We start from the raw sequence: 24,230 nt of genomic DNA, 5'->3' as shown, positions 1-24,230 counted from the left end.
GACCTTTTACAGGAGTTTTTGTTTTTTGTCTCTAACCAAATTTTTGGCTTTTATTGCGTTGGTATGATTTAAGTTCTGGTGTTTAGCTATATGAATGTACCAAGACTCTTGATAGGCACCAAAAGATGCCTGCCCACACTCTCTCCTTCGATATAACTAAAGGCATGGCAAATTCACCGACCATATTTGCATGTTCATTATTATTAGAAGATTATGTTGTCATTTCCTTATTGAATTAATAAATCGGCCCTGTCCAAACTGTGTCATTCACACATCACTTCAGAATTTCTCCAAAATCAATATATAACTCGGACTATGTATTACCAATCCTTTAAAAAATGCCTTATATTCTTTATGTAGTAAATGTATTTTCAAAGGAAACCGCCTATCATTACCAGCATGAGAACTGCAGTATCATTTACATAAACAGAAGGAAAACTTACAAAATAAATAAAAAGTGAAGTAAGAAGTCATAGCCACTTCTCGGTGGATGCTATTGTTTGCCCTCACTCAAGACCCAAAGTCAGCTTTCTCTATCAAAAGGGAGTTAGCATGGGGTTAAAGAGAGGTTAAGGGACATTAGCAATCAGCTGAGATTTCCTTGTGATTGAATAAATTGAATAAATCCTCTCACTGACAATTCGTACGCATCTTTCATTCACGTTCCACACATGCAATCTACTATCGAGTCTCACAAGGGTCCTTTGTCCCTGGAAGCTGTGTTCTAGGTCTTTCCTTTTTCCTGTACAGCAGGTCCTTGAATAACATCATTTCATTAAAACATTGATGAGGAAAAGACTCCCAGCGGATGCTGCACAAAATGTCATTACTCAAGGAGCTGATTTCGTGATTCCGCACTTTGCTTATAATCACAATTTCTAAGAACCTATTGACCGTGGTAAGTGAGGACTTACTGGGCTGGAAGCAAGCGGCTTACCATTTGTCTGAAAAACGCCAGGATGGAGGTTTCTGTGGTTTGCCTTCTTCTCTTTTGGATTTTGATTCTGCGGGCTTGGGGGGAGCATGCCCATCTTCGTTGAGATCCACCGTCTGTAAGGCTGATTCTGCTTCTTGGGACTTTACAACCTCTACAGGCGATTCACACACCTCCTGGATTATTTTGCCAGGTAATGAGACAGTAAAAAAGAAAGCATGTCCCCCGAAACATGTTTTGTAAAGTGGGATCCTAGTCGCCTTGCCCTCCACATAGTAGCTGTGGGTTGAATCTGTGACTGTTCCCCACAGCGCAACTTCAAGAAGTGTCATTCACGTCATAGATCATGTTCCCAGAGCCAATTCCTCAACCACTGCCGGACGGATGGACTTGGAAGTGGCAACATTCCTGCCCCCTGTGGGTAAAGGCTTAGCGAGGAAGTCCTTTTGGAGACCACCCTTCAGAGCCTGCTCATCCAGGCGGTAGGACCATGAATCTAAGTTACACCTGGCCAAGGCAAAAATCAGGAGCAGCCCTATCCCTATGAGGATGGCCTTAAGGAAATGTGCTAGTTACAACAGCAGGGACAGGGGAACCACCTGCGAGCCACTGAGAGAGGCTTGGATGCAGGAGGCCTGTCCACACTGTGGAGTACTACTCAGCCCTAAAGAAAGCAGTAGTAGCCATCGACAGCAGCATGGAAGGAGTCTGAAGGAATGATGTGTAGTAAAGCAGGTCAGAATGACTGAGACAAATATTGGATGAGCACATAGCAAACAACTCAACAAAGAAAATACTTAAAAAAAAACTAGCAGACACTAACAAAGTGAGGTTTCTGAGAATAAGAGAGAGAGGGACAGGAGAAAGGCTGAAAAGCGTACAAGGGACAGTGGTAGGGAAAACACTGGACAGGTCCAACACAGCACTGGGCTTTGGGGAGGCTGGGCTCAGGTCTTTGACTCAGGCCAATCCGGAAACCAGGCAAAGACTGGAGCCAAATAAAAGTCTGGGGTCGGCAGTCTGCTGTGAATGTGGAGTTCCATAACTAGGTCAGTGTCATTCAGTTGCATTTCTGAAAAATGTAGCTTCGGCCATAAGAGCCCTGGGGTAAAGTTGAAACGCAGGCTGACGATGTGTTGATTACAAGGCAGCTTCTAGAGGGAGCCTGTCTGGGCCTAAGTTTTGACTGTTCCTTACAAAAGCTGTAGACCAAGGCGGCTGCTACTCTCTGAATCTTTGTTTTCTCATTGCTCAATGCGGATAGAGACAGCAGTTAATTATTTTGAGAATTAAATCAGGCAATGCATGTGAAGTTCTTCCAACAGTCTGACACATAATAAAAACTCAATCAATGCTAGTGGTTGTTACTTGTGTACTATGAGAACTACTTGCTCTATCTGGAATTATCTGGAATCACCCACTATGTACATGTTTATTTAGAGATGATATTAACAGCCACCTCCTTAGAGATGATATTAACACCTCTTACTATGCCCAATATTCTGCAAAGAACTTTTAATATATTACTTTGGTAAATAGTTACTAAGTTACAAAAGACAGCTCATAGTGGATAACATTATAGATAATATTATTTATCTATGAAAAAGCTGACTGATTGAATGATTGGGCCAAAATCACACCACAAGTAGCCATATCAATGAGAATGGAATTGTCTACTGGTAATTGGATATCCAATAGCTACTTAACCAATAAAAAGAAGCAATAAGAAGTTTGTAAGTAAGAGTTTTGGAGTTGGTTCAGTTGTTCTATAATGACCCTAAGAAGACAAAGGATAGAAAGAGTCTATCCTTTGGCTATGCCATTGTTGGCTTGCAGGATTTTCATTCTTTTATTGGTTACCTCATGGATATAAAGTAGCTGCCACATTTCCAGGCATCACATCCTTGGCCCAATATCCAAACGAGGAAAGATTTGTTCAAATGAAGTTCTTCATTTTGGTTCCCCTATTTCAGGGCACATTTCATTGGCCAGTGGTCATGTCCTTATCTCTAGACTAATTATTGGTGAAGGACATGGGATTACTGGTTGAGACACAGTACTCACAACCAAGTACTTTCAGCATATGACAGTTGCCAACCTTACCAAAGATAAAGGAAGAAGGATGGAAGAAAGGAAAATGGGCCTTGGGTAGTTAGTGAACAGTTTGACTCATTGACTCTGAGTTCAGAATTATTCTGTCTTTGAAGTAACAAGTTTTTGTGTTTATTTTAGGGGGAGGGAAGGGGCCTGGAGGGAATTTGACATAATGAAATGATCAGATTGTATGGCAATCACTTTGTAAATCAACTTTATCTGATTGCCAGTGGTTCTCTTGCTGGGTCTTTCCAAATGCTGAGAGGTGTCAAGTCATAAATCCTAGTGACAGTCCATTCATCAAAGGACAGCCATTTCGGTAGGCAAAAAGGTTGTGGGGGTACTTCTAAAGACTCCCATTGACTTTGATGTCAGACCAAGAAGTTGGCTTTCAGCAGCCAAGGAAAATCCACCAACACAGTGTGGAAATTCACAAGTATTGGAGCTAAGTAAGGAGCTTATTTGCATATATAAACATATGAATCTGATTTGATTGTTTTCCTATTTCCTTCCAGGTCAGGGCTTTTAACAAAGCCATTCCTTATTTAGAATACATGACTACATCTACTCATTTTGATTTTGGGTACGATGGACATAATGAAAATCAGATTTGTGCTCTATTTTAGAATTAAATCCTGTTTTCTTGATTTCAGTAGGGGATTTTATACTTTGCATGAAAATAGTGCATTTACGTATTTCAGGCAAAGGTTTCACATTTACCCGTAACTGTTGTACTTTACTTACCCTTGACATTTGTTTTATGTCTTTTTGCTAGAGCTGTGAGTTTTGGAAACGGATATGTAGCAAAAATAGATTTCATCCACTTAAACCACCTACCATATAATAATGATTAAAAAAAATTATTTCATACTCTTTTTTAGATTCTTTCTGAGTTGATTTTTAACATGATTATTTGACTACAAAGACTTCGTAGAGATTTTCTTTTTCCTTTTTTTTTTTTTTTTTTATAGAGGCATGTTTATTTCTTTCTTTATTTGTTTTGTTTGTTTGTTCTGTTTACACATGCACTGGGTACAGTCAGAAGCGCGGGAGGGTGAGAGAATTCACCAGAGCCAGAGAGGGGAGCAGGGCAGGCAGAAGGACCGAAGTACACTGCTGAGGGGAGCAGCGGGCGGCAGGAGAGGTCTGCGCGCCATGTGGGACCCTCCTCCGGTGGCCGGGAGGCAGCCGGGGATCGAACCTGCGCCGCAGAGGCCGCGGGCAGCTTCGTAACCCAGCGCTCAACCGCTGCGCCACCGGGGAGGCCCGAGATTTTATTTTTCTACTGAATAACTGTTCTCTCTCTCTAGCTTCACAGAGTGTCCATTTTTCTATGGGGGAAGGATCTTCTTTTAGCTATAAGGTCATGTAATTTGGCTGAAGCCAACTGAACAGGTCTTGTCCAACCAACAAGCTGTACCTTCTGATCATAGGAGTTCAGGGTGGCAGAATGTATGATTTTTTCTCCCCCCAATACTCACTTTGCCTTCCTGTAAAAGAATTGTATGTCATACCCACAGCTGGGTGACTTGCTGGAGAATGTAGTGTAAGGATACATTATTAAACCACAACCCAGAGGAAGCTTGATACCACTTCTCTCTGACACGACCACTGTGTGTTCTGACTAAAGGGGCTGCTTCCCCAGTCCTGATCCCAGGGAGAGGCCCTGTGACTCAGTCACAGCCAACTTAACAGCTAACATGCAGCATGAGTGAGAAAAAAAAGAATCTTGGCTTTGAAAGCCACTGAAATTTGGGCCTGGTTGTTATTGTACCACAACCTGGTGAAGCTGACTAATGAAACACATGAATCCATTTGAGAAAATGAGAGAGAACCAATCCCTAGAGGTCAGGGTTTCTAATGGCGTAATCTCTGCACTGGGTAGTGTGATGATGGGAGGCTGAAAATGTAAGCAGGCCAGGAAGGCTGAGCTAAGGGAGAAATCTGAGTCAAACTTCATTTGACACCAGTTCTACTTTCTAGTGCTGAGACCCAAAAAGAGCTATTTTCTTTTTCATCCAGTTTGACTTGAGTTTTCTTTCTTTTGTGCTGAAAGGTTGCTTACAAAGAGATAAACAACAGAAATACCTATTTTCTTAGTCAGTGAGGAGGAAAAATTCCCCCTGCCTCATTGATTACAATGTTAACTCAGTTAAACAATGACCAAACATTTTCAGATTACAGCTAATGGATCCGATCATTACTGTAAGAAAAATAGATGGCATTTCTGACAGCCCCAGAAGCACATTCTAAAAAAAAAAGCACTAAACTACCAATTGGCCCCAAAGCCGATTTTTTTTTTCCAAGAAAAATGTTGGGAAATGTTGAAATCACTCTCTCCTTTGCTTTGTAAAAATACAGGAACTTGCAGGGACTGATAGTTTGGTTTTGGAAACTTTCCATAGAGCTATTTTTAAAAACGCACTCAATGATATTTTAACCAGAAGTTGCTAGTTAAAAGACTCCTGGATTTCACTCCTGTGAGGAACAGAAAGAAACAAAACAAAGCAATAGACAAAACTAAACCAAAACAAACCCTACCGATCTGACTACAGAACTGAGGCTACCAGAGGGGGAGCACAAGGAGGAGAAGCAAGTCAGGAGGGGCCCCCAATTGACTAGGGAGGACGATGACCCTAGTGGGTGTGGGGTGGTGGCATACATCTGAAGAGGTGTGAACCTGTTCCCCTAAATCATAAACAGTGTTGAAAACCAGCATCACCTCAATAAAAATAATTGAACAAAAAAAAAATCAATACAATAGATGGACAAAAATCCTCTTGTAATATAATCAAAGCTACTTGTCCTGCTCTGGAGGGTGGAGTATCTGATACTCTTTGGTAAAAGCCATCTCTCCCGTGTGGGAGGAGATTAAGCTGATTGCAGTGCATGTGCCTTTCCTGCAGGGGGCGCTGAGCTGGCTGTGAGGTGCGTGACCACTGATCACAGGGGAGCGCTCACTCCACTCACGACCCAGGGCACTGACAGCTGCTGCAGGGGCGGCCAACACTTCCCTCCAGGAGCCCTGCTGCTCAGCTCTGCTCCTGTAGCCCCCAAGCAGCATCCAAGGCCGGGGCAGAGAAATGCATGTGGCTGTGTTTGGTGTGGCTGTTCTAATAAAACTTTATTCATAATCACACATCTGAATGTCCTATCACTTGTATGTATGAAATAGTCGTTCTTCTTTTAATTGTTTTCAACCATTCAAGAATCTCCACATCCTTCTTTTATTTTCTGTGTTTTTCTTAGTTTCTTTTTTAAAATTTTTAAATTTTTTTTAAATCTCTCATTTTTTAATTTTTAAAGTTTTTTTACATCATTGTTCATTCACATCCATTTTAGTTCACAGGGTCAGACTTGGCCCATCTGGGTGGTCTGCAAGTTCCTGGACTGCCAAGCTCTTCCCTGGTTTCAGGCACAGAGGGGCTACGTTACCTGCATTATTCTTTCAGTTCTCACAGGAAACCTATGGGGTAGGTATTATTATTATGCCCACTTAGTGAGTAAACTGAGGCCCGAAAAGTGTCAGAGTCTGGGGACAATGGGGCAAGCTTTTCTGACCCATTCTTTCCAATGAATACTCTGTAGGTGATTAAATATTGAAACTTAAGAATAGAAATGTTAATTGTCAGGCAAATGTAAAGCAATTTTTGTAATGCCCATTTACTTTCTTGGGAAAATAGTTTCCTTTCTTTCACTCTCCACCAGGTGTTGTGCTATCTTTTGGCATCAATAACTTAGCTTTATGTCATGTTCCTATTTCTGTTTTAAATTGTGCATTAGGAGGAGAAAAGTGTGAGCTGTGAGAGGCTCAGGACTCCTCAGGCGGCAGCTTTGCTTGCTGTCCCCAAAGAAGGTTTGTCTCAGAGAGCTGGGAAGCTCAAAGTTAACTGGTGCTTCCGATTGGGCCTGCAGCTTTTAAATGTAAAGGATTTTCTCTTTGCAGGTTGCTGAAATGGAGATTTTGGCTCTCTAAAAATTGATAAATTCAGGTAAAACTGATAAATTCACCAGAATTTTCTGGAATTATGAGAGACATGAGCTTGACTGAGCTATAAATTTTGACTCAAGGGAGAGGGAGAGAGCGGAAGGAAATGGAAGAAAGGAATGAGGGAGGAAGGGAAATGAGGAATGAGGGAGAGAAAGAAAAACAACAGCAACAACAACAACAAAGCAGATTTCAAAGATCTTTCTCCTAACACGCATAATGACATAGTCTTTCTAATTTTCATTCCCTACCACAACATTTCTGGAATTTTTTTGGCTCTTCAACATCTGTTCAGTTCCAACAATGAAATTAAAATGAAAACACAAGCCCCATCTATGGCAAGTAAATGAGAGACACCTAGAAAGAGCCAAACATATTTTGCTTTGGCAAAATGATAAATATCAGCTTCTATATTAAGGACCTGTGAATTCACTCATCCCGCTTATAAAATTTTCCAAAGACTGTACTTTCAAAGCAGAGTCTGAAACTCAGCAGGCCAGTTTATTCATCTCCCTGGAAGGTGTTTTGGAAAGCTACATTTCTGTGTGTCTCCCACAGAGCCACCTCTTGCAGACATGAATGCACTGTCTTGAACATTTTGACTCCAGAAGATCAAAGGCAAAAACACCCAAAAAACCAGGGAGGCTCAGGTGTAGACTCACAAAGTCCGCCCTCCAGCCCAAGACCAGTCACAGCAATACTGCAGCAGGATGCCGCGTCTGATGCAACTACCTTTGCCGGTACCGCCCACAGTTAGTAGAGAATGGGGTTGCCATGGAAATCAAGATGAAAGAGCAATCAAGGTAGAATGAAGCAGAGGCTGCAGCGTCATTGTGTCTTAAGAAAGTGTAAAGATGTCTCATGGTTCGTAGACTCTTTCAACCCCTGCAGGCTAAGAAATCACAAAAACGTGTGCTCTGGTTTTGCATTTAGTTCGCCTCTCTCCAGTTACAAATATTCATCCAATGTTATTCCCCGGTGGCCCCTAATCCCGAAAAAGGTTGAAAGAGTCTACGGCAGATGGATCACACTTGGAGCACGCAAGAACTCAGGATCCCAGAGGTGAAATGCCCAGGGCCCAAGGTGCCAAAGATGAGAATGGAATGATTCTGTCATGAAACACGTAACTTACATTCTCCTCTGAACCTGTGGGGACTGATTCCTCTTTAACTGACTAAAAGAGAGATAAAAATAAAGAGTCAGGATGTTACCAAAAAGTGAAGGCTTAGCTGGGCTCACAGCCCTCCGGCGCGATCTTGGTCATGGCTTCTGTAAACCTCGTTCCAAAGGAACTTGACAGAGACCCAGACAAGTGAACAGCAGCACAAGATAATACAAATGATGCCTGTTAAAATGCAATAAAGAGAAAAGGAATCTCCAGGTGCAGCCAGGATCTAAATGGAGCCAGGAGAGGGGGTGGCTATGGAGAATGCAAACCCCACCAAGGGGAAGGGGCTGCGTGGACCAGGGTGGAGGATTAAGGATGCTTGGGAGGTGGGTGTGTTTGGAGACATATATCTCAAGGGGGGTGAACCTGTACCTCTAATCATGTAGTACTGTAAACCAATATTACTTCAATAAAAGTAATGCAATTAAAAAGAAAGAAAGAAAACACAACCCACAGTCTTGGGTGTGGGCCAGCAACACATCTGCCTTTGTATCTTCTGGTAACTGACAAACAGGGACATAAGGGATCAGTCACAACATACCCAGATATTGTTAGGTGAAAACAAAGGGGCTGCTTAGGAAATTTCTGGTAGCAAGTCCAGGGAAATGCCCCCCAGGCCCCTCATGGAGGCAGCAGGCACGGCTGTAATTAGTGGGGTCCTCAGCCTCACCCTGACCATGGTGTGCCAGCATCCGAAGCTGCTTCCTGCATGAGCCCGAAATTTGGGTCGATTTCATCCTATCAAAGTGAGGTTTGGTTAAAACACATCTCTGAAGAGTCAGAAAGCTGGAGGCCAACACATCCAGCTCCAAGCACTGTTGCTCCCCAAAATAAATGTAGCAGAGAGTACAGTCCTGAGCAGAAGAGTGATCCAGCTCCATCAAAACTCAGGGCAGTCATTCCATCAGCTGCCCGAGTGTCACCTGTGGAGGTGACTTTAGGACTCCCTTGACACTGGTGAACCCTCCTCCCAGGAAAATAAAATATTTTGCAAATAATTGCAGGGTGTTCATAGACCCCGTGTTCCTTGGATTCCAGGTTAAGATCTCCTCCCTGTTTTGCTCCAATTCCTGCCTTTATTTTTTACCTTTAAAAATCCAGTGGGTGCGGAAGGACTGACACCTGCAAACGCGTCTTCTGCGTTAAGGACTCAGTGTATGTCATTTCTCTTCGGTAGCCCCAAGCAGTCAGCATGGAGATCCTCATTTCCAGCAAGAAATGGAGGTGCAGAGAGGTAAGCTACCTGTTCCAGGGGATACACTGCAATGCGGTGGAAATGGCTCTGAGAGCCAAGTTTCCCTCTCCCACGACAACTTCCATGATGACATTTTTTGGGGGATTACAGGAGCCCCACTATTACAGACTTGCTTTCTCCCTAGACAAGAGCCAGGGAGACCATTTCTTTCTGTTTATCTTCCTCTTCCAGTGAAGAAGCTTACTCAGCCATAATGTGTCCCTGGAAAGGACCAGGGGCTTTCTGGAAGCTTCTGACTGAAAGGTATTCTCAAGCAATCAGAGTTCTTGGAACTCTGTACCTCTTCTCCCAGCTTTTTAGGGTGCTTTTTAATACTAGAACTTGCAAGCAACTAACCAGTATTTTATAAGTCAGACCTCTTCCAACGAGACCCACAAAAATTTCAAGAGTCAACAGATCGCCTTCATTAGGTGCAGGGCTGTCTATGTCAGAAGAGCATTTTCAGTTTTCCAAACCCTCTTTCCTGTTCCGGTGGGTTGTAATGAGACCAGTTTGCATCTTTGGTTTCCTGTGTCTGGAAAGTTCTTGGCCATTTGCTGCTCACGCAGTTCCAGAGGAAACTGGGAACTGGATGTTGGGGATGGAAGGGGCTGCTTCTGAACCTGGCGTGTCCATGGCCTTCATTACCGCTCCAGACTTCCAGATCTTTCTGATGTTTCAACACTTGGCATTGCACATCGAATCTGTTCCAAAAGAAGCTGCTAACTCATGTTTTCCAAGGTATATTACCCAGGCGAAGCCCGACTTATCTTGGGAATGAGTCTCGTTGAGCATTTTTCAAACTTTATCAGTTTGTAGACAATTTTTCTGTTTCTTCACTTTTCCACGTCCCCCCTCTATGTACTTGGTATGTTTTCAAAAATCAACCTTTTGATTTCAAAAATCAACTTTCACTTAAATACATTTTAAAAGAAAACAGCTTATTATTATGGTGAATGTGCCATCCACATCCTTGCTGTAAATAAAAGAATGTAGTGAAACAACTGTGCTTGGGCAAAACACCACCATTCACAAAGTCGTGATTATAAGTCTTTGGTAAAAAGGGAAAACAGCAAATGTTCCTGTGGTAAAAAAATTCTTTTAAGATCAAGAAGACACATTCCTCTTCATGTCACCTGAGAAACAGGAGCAGAAGGGCGAATGGGTGACTTTTCACTTCACCGAGACCAATTATAGCTTTAGGGCTGGGTCCCAGAACCATCCTCACTCCTTCCGCCATTTTGTATGACAGTCAAAGGCCTGTGAGTGGAGCTTCACACTGGGGTGGCGGACACGCCCCTCTCATGCAAAGTTCCCTCGTAGAGAATGAGCAGCCAGGGCGCCAATAGTGTTGAGCCTGTGCAAGAGAAAACCCACCCAGAAGCCAGGTCTAGAGCATCTTGGCCGGTGAAGCCAAGTCACCTTCTTTCTTAGCTCTGGTGTGGCCCTGGGCAAGTTAATCACCGGTCTCTGAGCCTCCGTCCATCCTTCCAAAGATGGGCTGTTAGACTGAGGATCACAGCTTGTTTAAAGGATCCAGAAATCCAGCCTGGGAAGGCCATGCATGCTGAAGGGGGGCTGGGTCACCTCCGCCTGGTAGCCCCACAGCTCCTCCCAGTACCTGTGTAAAGACACTTACTCACGCCAGAGCTGGAGCGCTGGAACCATTTCTGTAATTACGGTTCAGCATCTACAGTGTTTTCTAGACATCAGGGTGGATGGGGTGGGCAGAAATAAGCATTTCAAGAAAGCGTCTCCAGAAAGAGAATCCCCCAGCGGGGTAAGGATTCCAGGTGAGCTGCTCCCAGCTGGGTCCGAGGAGAGCAGTGCTGCTCAGTAGGCTCCTGGTGGCGACTAGAGCACTTGGCTACCCTTGAATTGGGGTGTACTGGGGACCTCTTTGCTAGACACCCAGGGCATCTGTAACCTGCATCCCATTAACGCAGGACTGTAGCCCTCATCCTTCCAAAATGGAAATTTCAGTCGCCTCAGCCAGTCGCTTGCATTGGTGCCCCCCTGTCATCCGGGAGGCGGACCGTGGCCACCTGTGAGGCCGAGCAAACCGAAGCATGGAGGGTTTAAGTGACCCACTCATGGTCACAGAGCCAGTGACTGGCCTGGCAGAGATACGTCTCTTTGGCTTCAGAGTTCACATTTCTTTTCCACTCATTTCTCTCCTTCAAAGAGGGGAGAGAAGAGTTACTTTGAAGAGATTCCAAATGCAGTTTCTAGTTGTGTGCACACACATGTGTGCATGTATGTGTTTTCATGTGCACTGATCTTGTTCCTCCAAGTGAAGTTCAAGTGTTTTCACAGTAGCCAATGGGCCTGAGGCGTGTTTTGAGCCCAGGGTGCTGTGGATGGCAGAAGCCACACGTGGATATTTTGACCATGACCCCTGACTGTTCATACGTGACGAAATGGTAACACCATTCACTGAGTATTTAGTATGTTTCTCATAATAACGCTAAAATAAGCATGGTCCCATTTTACAGATAGGAAAATCAAGGCTCCAAGCAGTGAAGTAATTTGCCCAAGATTACACAGCCCCACCTTCCCGATCCTGCCCAGAATTCAACACTTGCCATATACAAGATTTTTGAAGACCGTCTAGCCCAATGTTCATTCAACAGATGAGGAAAAGAAGCGCAAATAGGGAAAGTCACTTTTGAAAAGGTCACAGAGCAAACGGTACCCGGATGAATTCACAACAGGGGGAGCCATATTTAGTCCAGGTATGTAGAATGTAAACATTTTTTGCCAAGTACAACATAATTAAAAATTAATTTTCTCAAAGGCTATTTCTGTATTTGTTTTATAAGAAGGACAACTTCAGCAATAAAGTAACGTACAGTCAAAATAACTTAGAGTCATAAAAAAGTTATAAAAATAACATAATTTCAGAACCACAGTTTTCCAGGGGAAAGAGTTGTTTCATAACTTCAAATTCAGTTCATTTAAGATCTTATCAATTAAGAGAGAAGGCAAACTCTTAGGATTGGCTAGCAAAATGATCAGCACTTTCTACATTTGTCTTTGTGTTTCAAAATTTTTACGAGATTGATTATATAACCAAACTTCTTCCAGTTCAAAGACTGCAGAGGTCTTACTCTGTTCCATAAACAACTCTGAGAATGTAAGCTCCAGGAGGGCAGCCTCATGCTCGCTGCCCAGTGCTCAGAACACAGCATTGCACACAAGAACCCAGCGCAGAGACCATGGCCAGCAATACTACTGAATCCTACTCTTCCTGCCGAGGTGAAAAGAAGGATAAGGAAGATTTACAGAAGATTTGGTTGTGGTTTCTCTTAACCTCATGATTTTTATAGTCTACTAACAAATAGTCAAATAATGGTAAAAAAAAAAAACAAAAAGTTGAGACGGATGTAATTCTACCATTGGAAAGACAAACCTCCAACAGGTTTATCACTGGGGGTGGGAAGGGCCTGAGGTTGTAAGAGAAACCAACCTATCCTCATCAATCCCAAAGCTCAGAAAAGGTAAAATACTTGAGGCTGGTGGTTTTGGTGGCTCCCCCAAACTGGGCGGCTCCGAGAGACCAAGAAGCGTGTGCAGTCAGCGCCCACCCTCCCGAGCACAGCAATAGATGACATGGGCCACTTTCAGGCCTGTCCAGTGTTCCACTGGGTTCTCGCTCCACCTCTGTGCCCTGGGTGGTGTGATATGCATTTTCCAAATGAGGAAACTGAAGCTACAGGGGTAGACACAGTCAGATCTGTCCCACTTCAAACTCTTACCCTGTAAGTAAAAGTGTTCCACAAACTTTGGTCATTTTTTCCTTTTGGCCATATCATCTGCCCCCTCTGTGGCGCCACGGACACGCGCTGCTCGGACTTCCCTGGAGGAGCACAGCCCACTGTTCCGCCTTCTGCGTCCTGGGTGATGCTCCCTGGGGGTGCTCTCCCCAGCTGCTCCCAGCAGCGAGCCACCATGGACGGGGCCGGGCACCCCGAGTGGACAAGTTCTGCTCTGGAATCCCCCACTGGCCCAGCACCATCCTGGGTCTGAGGCTTTTCCCACCCGCTCCTCCTTCATTCCCTCCTTCCCTTCACAGGTGTCAGACCCTCTGCGTCTACAGGCTTCTCTCTGCGGCCCTGCCCGCTCCCCTCTTGGCTTTGTCCAGCAGATCTCTGGCACGTCAGTTCTGTCTTGGTTCTGCTGCTCGGAAGACCCCCCACCCCCATTTGCCATTATGTGCGTACAGCACTACCATTATTTATTTACATCAGGTTTTCCTTCATTGGATTACTTTTTAAACCAAATCCACATCCTCACCTTGAGCAAAATAGATGTGCAATCAATAATGTGCTGCTTCTGTATGTCCTAAAGCACTTTGCACTTATACACCTCTAGATGTACCCGTCGATCTGCCTCTACCTGCTTATTCAGATGAAAGTGTTTGAATACGGGTCACCAACGTCACCCTCCTTGTCACCAGTACCTGAATGTAACTAGCTTTGAAATTGTTCCCTACATTATACTGCAGAGAACATGTTGGCAGGCAGGGAGGACTAGAATAGAATGACAAATGACATCATCCAAAGTTTTCATTAAGTGTCACTACATTCTGGGCAGAATCTAGAAGGAAAGTTTCTGTACAACAGGAAAGAATTTCAGAAAGCCAGTCAGCTTCTGGAGAAGAGAGCGACACGAAGAGCAGAGCAGCATCTGAGCTGACGCCTGCCTTCCTCGGGTGCCAACTGGATGTTCCATGACATTATGAAGTCGGATTTTTCCAGCTCTGTGAATCACACCCCACCTCCTCGCCCTGACTTCTTGCTCATCTCTTGGCCTCATTTAAAACAGACAATAGCTCGGAACATGTGGGGCAGCTGGGGTTGCTCAGCGGTGATCAAGGAATAGCTCTCAGAATTACTCAACCCCACCGACCACGTCCTCGTGGGACACCCTCATTATGGGGGACACGATCAGACAGTGTGTGAATGTCCCTGTCACTGGGGAGGTGGGGGCCTGGAGGACACCCAGGCTTTCCCAAAGGAGGGTGAGACCCAGAACTTCATAATGTCTGACTCCCCCTGGCTGGGGCCGAGACAGCACCCAGCTGAGAGCACTCAGAGGAGCCAGGCGGAAGCCACGGCAAGACTCCATTTCAGAGAGAAAGGAAACCGTGAGAGAAATACCACAACCCTCTCATAAGCGGGAATAATTCCAAGAATGAAAAATTCCACTTGTTCATTTCCTTTCCTTTCCCACGAAACCTGTTTCTGTCACGAGAGGCATTTCATCCCTCCCCGGAGTAGGTCACAAGTCTTTGGTGCAATGGCTAGTTGAGTCATTTTGCAGAAGAAGAAAATTTATACACTGCCGAGAATCTCAATGGGCCGCGAAGAAAGCATTTCTCAAGTCATCTTCATCCCAAATGCCCCTCAAATCCCCAAAAAGAGCGCTTACCTTTTTCCAAAACATTTTGGCCAGTGGCAGAGGGGTGGCGGCACCCTTTTCCTTGGCACCGTCCTTTGCTATTTCAGTGGCTGCAGGGTTCTTGGCAGCTGCTTGAGTATCCTGGGGGGCAAAGTTGACGTTGTCTGACTTGAGGTCCGCTGCAGTGGCGGGTGGCTTTTCAGCACCCTATAAAATTAAGACATTTCAAAATCATCTCAAGATTGCAAACATGAAAATGCCTTTTTTAAATAAACGTGGGCTGGGATTATATATATGCTCATTTTCTTTACATCTTTTTGTAGTTTCCAAATACTTTAATATGAATATGGATTTGTGTTAAAGTCTTGGGAAAAGCCAAGATCTTTTCCTTTGGGAACAAGTATATAGAACCATTGTTTGTCCTGCTCACGGGAGTAACTCAACAGTCCAGGTGACGGGAAGAGGCACTTTGCTGTTAGAATGTTAGTTTGCAGCCTCCCTGGTGGCACAGGGGTTAAGTCTCAGCACTATGAAGCTGTCTGCAGCTACTGTGGCAGGAGTTCGATCCCCGGACAGGGAGCTACCCACATGGCACAGCAGACCTCTCCTGTCTCCCTGCTGATCCCCTCAGCAGTGGATTTCTGTGGATCCACCTGTTCTGCTCCCTGCTCTGTCTTATCCCGCCCCACACCTCTGGCCAATCCCCCAGCTCTTGCATGCAAAAATAAATAAATCTTTTTCTTTTAAAAAAAAGAATGTTAGTTTGCTTCTGGATTGTCGATCTTCACATGCTTTCATCGTGGCTCATCAGACAAAACAGTTACACGCACCTCCACTACATGCATGTTTTGTTTATATTATAAACAGGTATGATTTTACTGACCCAAATTTGAAATAAAAGAGGGGTCAACATAAACCTAAGTTAAATAGAAATCTTTCCTCCCATGCCCCACTTTGGGGGTCACTGACCTACGTATAAAGTAAGTGTAAATTAGCTGGATTGAACCATTCCCTCCAATGCCAGGATTTTCACAGATGAAGAAACGGAGGGCATGAGCTACACAACGAGTGGCCTGGCCTGACCGCACATCTGGATTTCTGACATCTGGCAAGTGCTCCTAACATCCTTCCACAAAGCACGCTGCCCCTCCAATGGGCATCTGCAAATGACAAGAATCTGACTCCTTGATGCAAGAATCTGACTCCTTGATAACCCCGAGGCTGAGTCCCTTGATACTAACAGGAGTCGTTTATTGAGCAGATTTTAAGTTTGAATCAGGAGATCAAGGACCAAAGTAATTACTTTAGTAATACTTGATCCTAGAATGATCCTAGACAGTGCACAACATTGCTTAATGCCAGGATTTAGAGTAACCTGTGCAATTTATGGAGAGCGAGAGCAGGAATGCTGGGCTCAGAAGGTTCTGCATTGCCCTGTTTCAAGTGGTCTGAGGCAGGTGGTGCTGTTTACCTCCGAATCGTAATTAAGTTAGAGACAAGTGTCCTCTACCTAGTGGTTTCCTTCTTTTTTTTTCAGAAAACAGAAATCTCTTGCCAGATTTAGCAAGTAACTAAGAGACTACAGGATGCTCTGTTACATTTGAATTTCAGGTCAATAAAGAATAATTGTTTTGCACAAGTGTATCCCAGCTATTGTTTGGGACATACTGATATCGACTAAAACAATCACTTGCTGTTTATCTGAAACTTGGACAGAACTGGGCGCCAGCAATTTGTCTGGCAGCCTCTCCAGGAAATTCTAACGTGCTAGAGTAGGAGACTGCCCAGCACAGGCCTTACCTGCTGCCCTGGTAAGTGTCAGTCTTGTGTTCACCTTTGGGTGTGCAAGGGCGGGAGGAGTGAGCAAGGTGTGACTATTGCAGCAAGAGCTGAACACAGTGACTGTAGCAAAGCTCATGACCCCCAATGCCAGGTGCTAGTGTTTTAGCTGCCCTGCAGAGGCGGGGGTTGGGGGGCGGGTGAAGGTTAGGGGTTCTCCCAGGAAACCTGGGTGGGGAGGGCTGCATGTGTGGGCATCTAAAAAAACATACCAGAACATGTGTGTGAGCTGTGAGCATGTTGTCACAGCCCATGTTGGGGGAGATGTGCAAAAAGTGTGATTCTGATTAAACCAAGAGAATCCAGCTGCAGCACTGGAACGTAAACAGCCTTCTCGTAACCATAACCATAAACTTATTCACGGATGAACTCCAAGTTTCTGCACTTTCTTAAATGAAGAAAATTCTTTTTATAGAAAGGAAAATTGGGACATAGAGAAATGAATCTTGGTGTTAACCCAAATCTGTAACCATTGGATTTTTTTCCAGCAAAACAAGAAAATAATAATTCAAGTTTTATCCCTGAATCTGTGTGGATGTTTCCCTTCCTGTCTTAGGTTACAGTGAAGTCGTGGATGAGTATCACCCTTCCTGTATTCATGCGAGTAGGTTCATTGATAAATCAGGCTGGTTTTAATGGTGCCATGTTTCTATCTCCTTGAACGACAGAATAATCAGAGGAAACAATTGTCCTAGGCACAGTGGTAAAAGCCAAGGAGCCCCTTCGAGCTCCTCTAAATAGGGGAATTAGGAACCTTTGGAAACTGTTCCCTTATTTTTACGTAAAAAGAGACTGAATGCAGCTCAGGGCGTAATGGGAAGGCTTGTGCTGCATTGCAGTATCAACCCTTCGCCCAAATGCAGCTCAGGGGCAGGACTTGAGGCTAATCATTTGGGGAAGCTCTAGGGATTATTGAATTTAAGAATCCACTTGTGAACAGGAACTGAGTCTGGGGATTTGAAACTTTGCAGCGCATGACATGAATGTCATAATGAAATGCAGACCTGAGGGGGAAAGTCATATACTTTTTAAACTCCCAAGGCCCCTGTCACAGACGGTCCATGGGGGAATTCAGCTGATTCCTTTGTACGAGATTGAAGACTTACTTCATTAGCAGTTAGCACCTGTCTCCCACAAACAGCAGGATGGAGATTTTATTTCCTCTCCCCATTGTAATATCTATCACTCCGCCCCCTTCTCTCTTTACAGAACAAAACAAGCCTGTGCAGAATTAAAGCGTGGCTTCATAACGTACTTTGTTTATGCAAACACAGATTCAGTCGTGAGAACTTTCTACGGAGCTGTCATTTACATACACAGTTCTGGGACTTTAATTTCCAGCTGGAAGGGATTTTAATAATTTCATTCAATGTAGTGGAGAGTGGTTGATATTTCAAACAAATTTCCATGAATACCGACCCAGTTCAGGGGTGCTTTTAATTCATGGCTCCAAACATTGGTATCTTCTTGGGGTGAAATCCCCACACTGAATCTCTGTGTTCTTCCTTCCCTGGGACATGGCTAGAGCTTGCTCTGTCCCCATTCACGGTTTTGTTCTGCTCTTATGTGGGTTTAGTATAAACGTAGTTAACGCTGGGCATGGGTTAAGGCAAAAAATTGTCATTTGGAGGTTAGAACAGTATTTCCCAAAGTGTAGGAAGCAAACCATTGATGTCATCAAGGATGATTTTAGCTCGGGAGGAGATTCGAGATACTAAATAACATTCCGCTAGTGAAGTAGTGAATCCTTTCCCAGCTCTCATTTAATCCATCTAAGAACTTTGGAGGGAAAATCTCCACCTGGAGCTGATCTGTCTTTAATTGCTGACCAATTGCCTTTTAAAAAAGCTATAAAGTGCAGTAGATAAGGGGATTAGCACAAATGAGGTAACCAGAATGTGATACCTTCTTTTATCAGCCATAGGAAAGGTTGGCTTCCTTTTAGGAAACATGATTTTGGCTTCCCATGCATGATGGCATACAGGTTTATTTTAAAGGCAACTTTACTCAGGAAATGAACCTATTTCATTATAAAAATATCAAATAAATACTCTAGCAGACAAAAATGATGACGGCAGCAGGCATACCTCTGACCTTTGGGAAACACGGGGTTAGAAGAACAATTTCAGAACCCTGGTCCGCACTGGGAAGAAAATGGGGTGATGTTTGTATTTATGGAGACTTAAGAAAGTCACTGTCGTTTGATTCACACAACCTTCCCCTGAACGACCCGCACCACCCAAGGCTCTGTCTTCATAGAAGCCGAGCTGGGGGATCCCCAGCTGATGTGGGTGGAGACCAGGGTTCTTTTCACTGCCAGTTTAACAAGATACAGACCTTATGCCTAAAGAATTTCCTAAAGGCGAGTCCTAGCCTGGGGCTGTCCAGGTGCTTTTTCTTGGTGCCTTTAGCGTGGATCTCAGACATCTTCTGCCCGACCTGGCCATCACAGACAATTTCTGCTTTGGATGCCTTTTGGCCAATAGCAGTCACAGCTTAGAACTTTGACTTTAAACAAAATCCATTTTTTCTGTTGTTTTTCAGTGCATTAAGACCCTTACACAATTAAGCTCTGGTGTATCACCCCCCAACCTCAAGTGATCTTACAAATGTTTACTTTCGTAAACCCTCAAAGACACTTTGGTACAGTGCCTACGTAGGCAGTGCATTCCGCACACACATCGGTCTACCACAAGGCACTCTGTAAATGAGCTGGGTGAACACAACTCCATCTTCTGTCCTCAGTGAGAGGACGTTTAAGCTCTAACTACACAACAGAGGAAAAAATGTTCCAAATCAGAAAGAAGACACAGTCCTACTTGATAGTTTCAAGTATCTAAATGTTTTTACCCCATGAGAAAGAATAAAATACCTGAAAACAAATGATTAATTTTTGTATTCTGGTCTCAGTGCAAATACTGCCATTGAATGGCTTCCATCCTCAAGCTGATCTCCTTTTATTTCATGTCAGAAATTTCGGGGAGGCACTGTGGCCCACAACAATTTTTACTGACTTCTAGATGGGCAGACTTCCAGGGAAAAGAAGTTTCTAGTGTGAGTTAGTCCATGAAGCCAAAGGGCACATGCATGTGTGTGAGTGGATGAGAGTGTGTGTGGATGAGTGTGTAATGTGTGTGTGTGGGGGGGGGGTTAGGGGGCCCTCAGAACTGAAATAGGCCAACTACAATCATTCAGAATTATTGACTCAAGTTACAAACAGCAAAGGATTTTTGCGGGGGTACATAGTGTGCTAAAAAACCCCAGGACCAAATGTGAAGACAGACAAGTGGTGTAGATTTTTCCAAAGCATGAGTCAAAGAGCTTCAGTAGAAAACATGTAAAAAAGGCAAAGTATGAGAGGCAGTTTGTAGAAGGAGGTCGGTGTGTGGGGTGCGGGGATTGTCTGGGAGGAGGTCTGTGTATGTGTTTGGGGGTGTGGGAGGATTGTTTGGGACAGCCCAGCTCCACTGGTATGACCCATACTCTGAGCAGGACAGTGAAACTTTACCACCTAGCTAGGTTGAATTGGGACCTTATTCTGGGTTGGGCAAAGCCTGGGTGCCAGAGCTGCTGAAGATGGTGTAACTGGTCTCTGGGAAAGTCAGACGACACCCCCCACCCCCACTTTGTAGAGCCTATTGTGCTGACTCAGCAACTTCAAACAATCAAGACATAGGCCCAAAAGGGAAACAACCATTCATTGAACTTGACCTTAGCTGCCCTGGAGCAAATGAATTATTTTATAGGAAAGCATTTGTAAATGACCAAGATCTACCCTTTGTTTTTTTCTCCCCAATGGAAGAAGAATATTCCAGAGGAACCAATCAATATAAAGGTAATCTTTTTCAATCTCCCTTGCGGTAATTATGGAAATCGGGATACAGACATTTGAATAGAGTTCTGGGACCTCTGGGCATTGTCATATCTGCAGTCACTGCTGGGACTGGGGAGATAGAATTTTCCTTATCCCAGTTTTATAGATGTCGAGATTTGGGTTCAGACAGGTTAGGAGCACTTGGCTATGGAATGGCAGGGTTGGGGTGTCTGCAGGTTCTCCTAAGACTAATTCTAAGATTCCCTCCTACGTTGGCCTCTCCAAATACGAACAGCAGATGTATTGGGCTGGCCAAAGCCTTGATTTGGCACTTGCAGTGATTGAAAGAAAAACACGAGACACTTATTTGTCACTAAGTTAGACTTTCCCCATGATTCCCGTGAAATCTGAACCATGTGTTTTCTAGAGATAATCAGTTCTGTCAAGTGGGAAGGGAAAACCTCTCTAGGAAGCAGTTGTTCCAAACAAAAGTTACTTTAAGAGGAACCAGCTGAGTTTCTAGGATGACAGTGAAACACTTTGGCTGTCTCGGGCATCCCAAGTCCTTCGCCCTTCCTTCCTCTGGCAAGGGTCCAGTAGTGACCATCTCAATTCACCAAACAATTCCCTTTCTCGTGGACATAGAATTTTTTCAAATTCCATACAAAACCCAAACCACACTTTTTAAAAAAACCAAAACTATAACAGCTAAGGTCCACTTTAAATTGAGTCTCACTTCTCTCTCATTTCCAGTGAATAATTTTTACCATCTTCTCTAAGTCTCTCTACACACAACTAAAAAGACTAAGATGATATATAATTATTAGCATTCTGTTCTTACTCTATATAAGAAATTGATTATTGTGACATGAAAGTTAGCTTCGATTGGCAAGTATATCAAGCTTCCCACTAAAATATTCATTAAAATAGCATTAACATAAATGAAACATTTTAAGGACAATCTAACAGCACTATTAAAATGATAAATATATACACTAAATATATACCCTATTAAATATATACATTATTATATATTATTGTATATACATAAATATATACACTATTAAAATGATAAATATATAGGAGTATATAGATAGATGTACACACAAATAAAATTAAAAAAAATCAGCAACAAAGAAGCAGAAACAAATCCAAATCCAACTCTACATACAAACCCAAACATAAACATAGTTTAAACCACCTACCGGGTCTTCCAGATCTTTTTTTGCTTCAGCTTTATTAGGCGAGACCTGAAAAGTTTGAGAAAAAACAGTTAGAAATCATAGCTCTTGTGGATGATTTTATGTCATAGGTACATGGAATTTTTAGAGTGACTCAGTTTACTATACAGGTAAAGAATGTAATGACACATCCTGAGTTCAGTAGAAATCCTCAGACTAGGTATGCAGGAGTTTAAATCAATATTTTATAATGAAATGCATCCGGGTTTATACATCCACAGAGAACCTGACCACATTCAAAACTGTCTCCCAGAAAACCACAGCCTTTCCATCATTTCTGCCTGACCCAAGCAAGCACACAGACCTTTGGTGTCTGCGTTTGTGGTTGTGCTGTTGACTTTTGCTGTTTTACCTTTTGAAGTCGGTCTTGGTTTTTGGAACCAGCCCAAACACATCTAGAGCTGTCTGAATGATGCCTTCATTCATTCAGCCCTTTATGAGGGTCTGCTTTGAGCCAGACTGTGGACTCTGCCCGGCAGAGTTAGCATGAGTCAGCCAGGCGAGACACAGCCCCTGCCTCCAATTAAAATGGCAGATTGAGATGTAACAAGATAGAAAGTGAGTTCCCTTTTATTTGCTGTTGGAGTGGCCAAGCGGGTCAACAGCTTAGGGGAGCCATTGATCAGTCATTTCATGACCTATGGCCATCAGACATGCGTGGCGGTAGGGACCCACATGACAAAGCTCGTGTCCCAATTTGGGCGCCTCTCCTTAGCGGGTTCTCAACCCCAGGCTCCCTCATGGGGAATCCCATGTAATACAATTTCCTTATGGAGCCCACCTTGTCATGTTCTCCAGTGTTCCAGCTGCAGGATGTCAGCACCACAGCACTCAATACTCATTCTTTGGAGAATTAATACAACTATTGAGCAATACAATGGAGGGCAAAGGAAGGCAACGACTTACCAGCGTTTTAAAGAAGCTCATGATGGGATTATTCTCTGTTATGTTTGTTATCTGGGGATCCTCCTTTACAGCCTCCAATTCTTCTGGGTCCCCAGGAAGAGAGTCACTCAAAGCGGCGATTTCCTGTCCTCCTCTGCCCTCGCTGTCAACTATGTCCTAGGATCAGAACAGAGTTTTCACAGTTGTACTTGTTGAATGTAACTCTCCAAGTAATGTTTTTGCTTCGCTCTCTTTCTCCCTTACCCCCTAATTCCAGCCATACTTCTTCTGCCCACGGGTGCATAGAACAATCAGGAGCTTATGAGAGTCACTCTTCCCCTACCCCCCTTCTAACATACTCAGCATTCGCTGTTGGTTGGAGGGACATTGTTGGTGTCAGAGGGTAACAAGCAGCAGCGCACGTTGCATTCCAGACAAAAACCCTTTCTCCCAATTGTGCAAAGAGACTATATACGATGCGCACATTTTCCATCTCTGTGGTCTCCTAGTCTAATGTCTTGTTCATGATCTCCAGAGACACCTCTCACGAGTTTTCCACAACCGCCATTGTGGATGTCCCCATAGTGAATGCTAGTATCTTAAAAAAGTATTCAAGGTGTTAAGTCTCAGCACTATGAAGCTACCGGCAGCCACTGCAGCATGAGTTTGATCCCCGGCTGACCCACAGGGCATAGCAGACCTCTCCTGCCTCGCCTGCTGCTCCCCTCAGCAGTGTATTTCAGTAGATCCACCTGTTCTTATTGCCACTCTGTCTCTGGTGAATCCTCTCACCCCCTGCACCTCTGGCCTACACCCCAGTGCTTGTATGCAGAAATAAATAAATCTTAAAAAAATAAAAAGTACCCAAGTTTTTTCAAGTAAGATGGAATCTGGGAGTATACTGGATGGGCTGGATGCATTCTGAATCAGTCCTGCTTTATCTCCACTCCCAAGAGCCGGGCCAAACCACGGTTATCCCTCTGCCCTGTCTGGGAGCACTGCATTGTGAATCCCTGATTTTATGCTTCCTCTTCTGAGGCTGGCAGTTTCTGGAAACCCAGTGTAAACAGATATGGATTGACTCCCCCAACCAGAATAATGTTTTAATTCAGTTGCATGACTATGTTTTCAGCACTGCATGTACACAGTGCTGGCTCTTTTTTAAGCTAATATAATTCTGAACAAGGCCACCAATTTTCATATATCATCATTCATTATAGAATAATACACAATGGGACTCCCTGGTGGCGCAAGGGGTTAAGACGCAACCTATGAAACTGTCCGCAGTTACTGCAGCATGAGTTCCATATCCAGCCAGGGAGCTACCCACATGGCTCAGCAGACCTCTCCTGTCTCCCTGCTGCTCCCCTCGGCAGTAAACTTCGGTCAATCTGCCTGTTCTGTTCCCCACTCTGGTGAGTCCTCTCACCCCCCACACCTCTGGCTTGTACCCTAGTTCTTATATGCATAATTAAATAAATCTTAAAAAAAAGAATAATACGCAATGGCAAATATGATGCATGTATAACATGCAAACTACTCAACTCATCATTTAATCCTAACAACTTTTGGAGACCAGTATTACAACAAAACATTTTTCAGACATGAAATGAAGCTCAGAGAGGTCAGA

The 24,230-nt window shown here is 43.9% G+C and overlaps 1 protein-coding gene across 1 annotated transcript; it reads right to left on the bottom strand.

Annotated features, from left to right (window-relative positions):
- Nucleotides 1-933: 933 nt before the first annotated feature.
- LOC119237702 (breast carcinoma-amplified sequence 1-like) lies at nucleotides 934-22,771 on the bottom strand. The gene is made up of 5 exons (XM_037501651.2): nucleotides 22,622-22,771; nucleotides 21,680-21,724; nucleotides 14,852-15,028; nucleotides 8,149-8,190; nucleotides 934-1,110 (listed from the first exon to the last, which is right to left on the bottom strand). Exons 1-5 carry the CDS (start codon nucleotides 22,640-22,642, stop codon nucleotides 934-936), a joined length of 462 nt encoding a protein of 153 aa, XP_037357548.1. The 5' UTR covers nucleotides 22,643-22,771.
- Nucleotides 22,772-24,230: the final 1,459 nt, after the last annotated feature.

The sequence above is a fragment of the Talpa occidentalis genome, unplaced genomic scaffold, assembly GCF_014898055.3.
Source record: "Talpa occidentalis isolate TD23 unplaced genomic scaffold, MPIMG_talOcc4v2.1 talOcc4.10, whole genome shotgun sequence".
In the NCBI taxonomy this organism is placed as follows: domain Eukaryota; kingdom Metazoa; phylum Chordata; class Mammalia; order Eulipotyphla; family Talpidae; genus Talpa; species Talpa occidentalis.
The sequence above is the reverse complement of the archived record's forward strand: the minus strand, read 5'-3'. Positions and strand labels throughout refer to the sequence as shown.